The sequence below is a fragment of the Protobothrops mucrosquamatus genome, unplaced genomic scaffold (assembly GCF_001527695.2).
Source record: "Protobothrops mucrosquamatus isolate PMUCROS unplaced genomic scaffold, P.Mucros_1.0 scaffold3145, whole genome shotgun sequence".
Lineage (NCBI taxonomy): Eukaryota > Metazoa > Chordata > Lepidosauria > Squamata > Viperidae > Protobothrops > Protobothrops mucrosquamatus.
Window position 1 is genome coordinate 275,977 of NW_015389145.1, and position 7,464 is coordinate 283,440.

The window sequence follows — 7,464 nt, forward strand, 5'->3', positions numbered from 1 at the left end:
GGGAGACGCTCCCTAGAACACGGGTTCTCCGATCTTGGCCATTTGACGACTTTGTGGACTTCAACTCCCAGAATTCCTCAGCCAAGGTTGAGCTGTGGGAGATGTGCCCTAGAACAATCTTGGTGACTGGACTTCAACTCCCAGAATTCCTCAGCCAGGGTTGAGTTATGGGCGACACTCCTGCTGGCTGAGGAATTCTGGGAGTTGAAGTCCACCAAGATCAGATACTAGAAGATCTTCTGAGCCCAGAAACATGGAGCGGGGAATCAAGCTGAACAGTTCCTAGCAGAGTCTAAGCTGGCTGAGGATGATGGGACTGGAGCCCAGCATATTTAGAAGCCATGAGTATCAGTTAAGACGCAGGAACCCATCAGCCCCAAACCCCACGCCTTGGTTCTGTTCCGAGGACGTAGCCATCATCAAGAGTTGACCTCAAAACGAGAAGAAATCCTTCATTTTGGGCCTGCAACAAACTTGGGAGAGACCTAGATTGTCCTCAACGGCATCCACGCTGTGGTTGTGAGTCCCCAGTTTTGGACTCACACCAGCAATCCTCAAAGATGGCGGCATGGACAGGATATCTCCAGAATGCCTCAGGAGAGGTCCGATGAAGCTTTTCAGATGATGTTTACCTCAGGGAGTCCTCAACTTATGAGCAGAATTAGGACCAAAACGGAATCCTCGCAGTCGTTAAGTGAATCCAGCTTCCCCCATTGACTTTGCTGGTCCGAAGGCCGCAAATGGACGCTACAACCGTCATAAATATGAATCAGTTGCCCGGTGTCCAAATTTTGATCATGTGACCACGGGGCTACCACGACGGTCATTAAGTGTGAAAAACGGCCGTGAGACGCTCTTTTCAACGCCATTGGGATTTTGAACGGTCACTGTTGTAAGTCGAGGACTACCTGTGCTTGAGGACAAAGCTCGAAGCAGCGCCACTCACGGGGTTTTTGAGGGTGTATTCCGACGTGACGTTCTCCAGTTCCTCGATGGTGTATGTGGACATATCCAAGCTGCAGGCCTGGCTGTCATCGATGCTCCACTGCTGATAGTAATCCTGGCTTGCTAAACGGCGGGGAAGAACAGAGAATGTTGGTTTATTAAATGTATAGGGCTGCCTGTCTCGCTATTAACCGGCGCCTTGGGCTGTGCCAGGGCTCTGCAGCAGCCGGCTTGAAACTCCGTTTTCCAAGGAGAAAATAACCCATCCTCCACACCGGGGGAGCCCCTCAAAGCAGCATGACACAAGGCCCTCGTGGTGTGAGGTTGTGGCTCACTCCGGAAAGGCTGGACTTCAACTCCCAGAATTCCCCAGCCAGAATGCTTTAAGATGGGTGGAGTTCAACTCCCAGAATTCCCCAGCCAGAATGCTTTAAAATGGGCGGACTTTAACTCCCAGAATTCCCCAGCCAGAATGCTTTAAGATGCCTGGACTTCAACTCCCAGAATTCCCCAGCCAGAATGCTTTATAATGGGTGGCCTTCAACTTCCAGAATTCCCCAGCCGGTGTGACTTAAACAGGCTGGGTTTCAATGCCCAGAAATATGGGTGGGGAATTCTGGGAATTGAAGTCTCACCACACCTTAAAGCAGTCCCAGGTTGAAAAGCCCTTAAGATTGGAACATTCTGGCCCGTGCAAGGAGAAAAAAATAAATAAGATTATTCAGGCTGTGCCAATTCTTTCTAAACGCAGCCGGTAAAGCCGCCCTGTGCCCCCTGCCCGAAGGACCCACCTTGGACCTGTTTGACGCAGGAGAGGGCATACTGGAGGGTGGCCAGGGTGCCCGACTTCCCCTTACTGCGTTTCTCGGAGGGTAGGCGGATCTTCATCTCTTTGAGCGCCTTCATGAGCTCCTTCTGCGTCTTCACGCGGGCCGACTGTTCACTGCTGCAGGGGGCGAAGAACGAGAGGCCGGTCAAGGCAGCCGCCTCCCCGGATTGCAAATTTTCTGCAAAGGGCTCGCCCGGGATGGTTGAAACTCCCCCCTTCCTCTGGCACATTCACCCACACAGGAATGGAATAAGAATAAGAATAGAAATAAGAATAGAATGGAATATAGAATGGAATGGAATGGAACAGTGGTGGCGAACCTATGGCACGCACACCGTCGCCCCAGTCCTAGGCCTTCAGCTGGGTTTTATAAAACCTTTTCGCTTTAGGCCTCCGCCGCCGTGTGCAAAAAAAAAAAAAGGTCAATCAATCAGTCAATTTCAACTCGCTGGAAAAAAAAATCTTGCAAAGTTGGAATTGATTGATTGAACTTTTTAGTCCCACCCAGTCTGCCGTTACCACCGCAGCCACGCCCAGCCAATGGGCCATGCCCAGCCAATAGGCCACACCCACCCAATGGGCCACACCCACCCGGCACCCGATGATGCATAAGTGGGTTTTGGGTTGCAGTTTGGGCACTCGGTGTCTAAAAGGTTCGCCATCACTGGAATAGAATAAGAGTAAGAATATAGAATAGAATAATGGAATGGAATGGAACAGAATAAGAATAAGAATAAATAAGAATAGAGAAAATATGGAATGGAATGGAATAAATATAATAACAATGATGATGATGATAATAATAAAATAGAATAAGAATATAGAATAGAATAATGGAATGGAATAAAATAGAATATGAATAAAAATGAATAAGAATAAGAATAGAATAGAGAAAATATGGAATGGAATGGAATAAATATAATAATAATGATGATGATGATGATGATGATGATGATGATAAAATAGAATAAAAATAACAATAGAATGGAATAATGGAATGGAATGGAATAAATAAGAAGAAGAATAGAATAGAATAAGAATATAGAACAGAATAATGGAATGGAATAAAATAGAATAAGAATAAATAAGAATAAGAATTAATAATAATAATAATAATAATAAGAATAAGAATAAGAATAGAATAAGAATATAGAATAGAATAATGGAATGGAATAAAAGAATAAGAATAAATAAGAATAAGAATAAGAATAGAATGGAATAAGAATAAGAATAAATAAGAATAAGAATAAGAATAGAATAGAGAAAATATGGAATGGAATGGAATAAATATAATAATAATAATAATAACAACAACAACAACGATAATGATAATAATAATAATAAAATAGAATAAGAATAGAATAAGAATAGAATAATGGAATGGAATAAAATAGAATAAGAATAAATAAGAATAAAAATTAGAATAGAATAGAGAAAATATGGAATGGAATGGAACATAATAATAATAATAATAATAATAATAATAATAATAATAATAATAATAATAATAATGATAATAATAATTTTTCTCTCTCTCTCTCTCTCCCTGCTAAACGTTCCCGCCGCCCATCCTCAAGACTTGGGTTACGCTCCTGCAGGTCCGTGCTGCACACCTGGGGAGGCCTCACCTGTCCATCCCACTTACCTGCAGCCACTGGTGGAGGGGTTGTCTTGCTCCGAGCTGGCACTGAGGAGGCTGTAGGCGATGGAGCTGCTGGCCGGGGACGGGCTCTGCGAGTTGGAGCTGGGGAGAGATGGGGAAGAGTGTGTGGGGGGGGCTGGTTTAGATCTTGGGGAAAAAAGCAATCCTGTATGCGGATATCCTGGAAGTTCGTTGCCACACTCCCCCCCACCGAGGTGGTCCTCGACTTACGACAATTGGAAGCAGAGCTTCTCTCGTTAAGTAAGGCTAAATGAGCCATCCCACGACTCTGCCTGGTTTTGCGGCTATTTTTGCCACGGTCGCTAAGCGAGTCGCACGGTCGTTAAGTGAGTCCACATGCCCTCCGGTGACTCGGCTTGCCAGATGCAGGATGGGAAGGTCACGTCACACACACACAAACACAAACTTACACCTTGTTGAAGTGACCGTTCAAACTTACAACAGCGCAAAAAAAAAAAAAATGACTTAACGACCGGTCCTCGCTTTAAGACCGTTGTAGCATTTCCCCCAGAGTCACACGATCAAAACTGAGGCACTTGGGTGACCAGCGTGTATTTTACAAGGGTGGCGTTGTCTGGCGGTCACTTGACCGCCAATTGGTGACATCATCTCCCAACCAGCTTCCGTCGAGCAAAGTCCATGGGACAAGCCGAATTCCCTTAACGACCGCACGATTCACTTAACAACCTCCGGGATTGGCTTAACCATCATGGCAAAAACAAAAAAAAATAAAATAAAAATCCAAGGTTGTCAAATCGGACGCGACGACTCGCTTAAGAACCGTCTCGCTTAGCAACGGAAAATCTGGTCGTAAGCCGAGGACTTGCTTCCCTCCGTTACCTCTTATTGCTCTCGGTGGTCTCCAAAAGAGCCGAGTCCTTCCCGTTGCCGCTGCTGTGTGAGCTGCTGTGCGAATCGCCGTGCGATTCGTTGCCGCTGGAGCCGTTGCTGTTGACATCCATGTCGTCAGTGGGCTGGCCCTGGGCGTCGCTCGCACGGGGCGCACGGGTCCTGCGGGGGGCGCCGGAGCTGCCGCTGCTGCTCCCGCCCCCGCTGGTCGGGCTGGATTCGCAACCGGCGCTCATGCCTGCTTGTGGAACATGGGCCTGGCCTTGGAGAAATAACCAGGCCAGGCGCTAAACGCTATAAATCCCGGAGGGGGGGAGAGAGAGAAGAGCTCGCCGGCAGAACTGGAACTTCCTCCTTCGTCGGGGGCCGAATCGGCCTTACTTGAGGGCAAACATTTCATCCGCAAAGACCTACAAAAGTGTGAAAAAACAACAAAAAAGCAAAATTCACAAAGAAGAAACGACAGAATGAGATCCTTTTGCAGAAAGATCACCGCTTGGTGCCCTTTCCTCTTTAACCCAATTCCCCGACCAATGGGATTCCTTGCATTGCTAAGGTCAAAGGCGAGCCCCGTAGGACCTCTCTTATTTTCCCAATGCTGCTAAAACCTGGGGAACTTTTTAAAGATGGGTGGACGTCAACTCCCGGGGTCGAAACAAACAAATCGCAAGGATGTGCCGCCAATAAATTTTGATCGATCAATAGGACAGATAAATAAATTCAGGCAGTCCTCGACTTACCGTCTGTTTAGCGACCGGTCAAAGTTACGACAGCACTGGGGGGGAAAAAAGAAGAAGAAAAAAGAGTTAGGACCGTTTTTCATACGACCGTTGGTCTAAAATTCAGACGACTCGCGTTTACGACGGGAGCAGTGTCTCCCGGGATCACGTGATCCCCTTTTTACGACCGTCTGACAAGCGAAGTCAACGGGGGAAGCCAAGTTCACTTAACAGCCGTGTGACTCCCTTAACAACTTAAAAAGAACCGTGGGGGAAAAAGGTCGTAGAAACGGGGCAAAATTCACTTTAACGGCCGCCTCGCTTAGCCACGGAAATGTTGGGCTCGACTGTGGCCGTTAAGCCGAGGACTGCTTGTAAATAAAGGTAAGTTAAGTTAAAAACTACCTGTCAGTTAGTAAAAAAGGAGTTCCTGAGCATAATCCTCCGCTAATCCTCGCCTACTACAGGTAAGTAAGTAAATAAATATAAATCGAGGATTTATCTTTATCACCACCCTATTCAGAAGCCTGGACTCGCCTGAGAAAAATGTAATGATTTCTTGAGATGAAATTGTATTTTTAAAAGGATTTTATGGGAGCGTCCCTCGTTCCCTTGCCGGTGCATTCAATGACTTCATTTTTAATTTCCAGTTGTTACTAAGCAAAGTAAAACTCGCAATGATGATTCAGGCGCTGGCTGATACTGGATCCAGCCTCCAGGCGCACAGCACTGTAATTCCCAGAGTTAAATTTACAGGCCGACGTGGGTTGGGACCAGCTCGGATTTGGATGGAACCCAGTTTTTCCGCCTTCAGCTTGAAACAAGGCTAAGGCAGAGGGTCCTCCACTTACGACAGTGTCGGGACTGTAATTTTAGCCACTAGGTGAGGCTGAGCGATCCCGTGACTAGTTTTATGACTAGTTTTACCGCATTCATTAGGCGTTATCGTACGGTGGCTGAGGAATTCTGGGAGTTGAAGTCCACAAGTCATCAAAGGGTCATAGTTCCCTCACGCTGGCTGAGGAATTCTGGGAATTGAAGTCCACAAGTCATCAAAGGGCCAATTTTGAAGACCCCTAATTGTGGACTTCAACTCCCAGAATTCCTCAGCTAGGCATGCTGGCTGAGGAATTCTGGGAGCTGAAGTCCACAAGTCATCAAAGGGCCATAGTTCCCTCACGCTGGCTGAGGAATTCTGGGAGTTGAAGTCCACAAGTCATAAAAGGGTCATAATTCCCTCACGCTGGCTGAGGAATTCTGGTAGTTGAAGTCCACAAATCATAAAAGGGTCATAGTTCCCTCACGCTGGCTGAGGAATTCTGGGAGTTGAAGTCCACAAGTCATCAAAGGGTCATAGTTCCCTCACGCTGGCTGAGGAATTCTGGGAGTTGAAGTCCACAAGTCATCAAAGGGTCAAAGATTCCCTCACGCTGGCTGAGGAATTCTGGGAGTTGAAGTCCACAAGTCATAAAAGGCTCATAGTTCCCTCACGCTGGCTGAGGAATTCTGGGAGTTGAAGTCCACAAGTCATAAAAGGGCCGAGTTTGAAGACCCCTGGTCTTTTTGGGGCTTGTCAACAATGCCAATTTTAAGACATACGTGCACTTCAACTCCCAGAATTCCCCAGCTGAGCTGGGGAATTCTGGGAGTTGAAGTCCACATGTGTCTTAAATTTCCCAAGGTTGCATTTAGAGACTCAAACTTCTCTATAATTTGGAAGGACTTCGAATATTGATGAACAAAAGCCGGTTTTTGACGGCAGACTCACATCCAACCGATCTTTAGCACTGCAAATAACAAGCAGGGCCTTCTTCCCTTGCTCCTCTCCAGCCAAACGGGGAAAAGAAATAACACAACCGAAACACCGCACTGCCAACTCACAACGAAACAACCTTCTCCCTGCCTTTTTCAGCCACCTACAGCTGCCAAACCGTCAGCAAATCTCGGCAAAGCTGCCAGAAAGGGGCGCCCAAAACACCATCCTCCCCAGAAAGGCCTTGCAGCTGGGAAGCATGGGCCCTGTTGTATGCCGCCCCCTTTGGGGACTCGAGGGGAGAGAGAGAAAAAAAAAGTACACTCTGCCTAGCGATACGTGTAGGTGGTGCGGTGCAGAGGACGGTTATTAACTCACAAGCTGCAAAGATGTCACAACAAACCTTTTATTAGCACAGTGTGTACTTTTCAGAACAGGAAATTCTATAAAAGGAAATTAGAGGGGCTTTTTTGGTGTGTGTGTTTTGTTTTTTTAACTGTAAGTCGCAGCTGGGTAAAGAACCCATTTTCTGTTTTACAACCGACAACAACTCCGGCAACTTGCACAACAATAAAAAATAAATATGTCCTCCTTATCAAATCTCCGGTGGGGGGGGGAGAGAGAGAAAGAGAGAAAAAGACAAAGAGAAAGAGAGAAAGGGGGAGAGAAAGAGAGGGAAAGGGAGAGAGAAGGAGAGAGAGAGGGA

General features: G+C 46.6%; 1 protein-coding gene across 1 annotated transcript in view; it reads right to left on the minus strand.

Annotated features, from left to right (window-relative positions):
* PER1 (period circadian regulator 1) overlaps positions 1–4,522 on the minus strand; it is a 29,714-nt gene extending 25,192 nt beyond the window's left edge. Inside the window, exons 1-4 of the mRNA XM_015826457.1 lie at positions 4,278–4,522; positions 3,420–3,518; positions 1,737–1,891; positions 943–1,068 (exon numbers count right to left, since the gene is read on the minus strand). Coding sequence (XP_015681943.1) covers positions 943–1,068; positions 1,737–1,891; positions 3,420–3,518; positions 4,278–4,522 — 625 coding nt within the window. The remainder of the gene's footprint in view (positions 1–942; positions 1,069–1,736; positions 1,892–3,419; positions 3,519–4,277) is intronic.
* Positions 4,523–7,464: the final 2,942 nt, after the last annotated feature.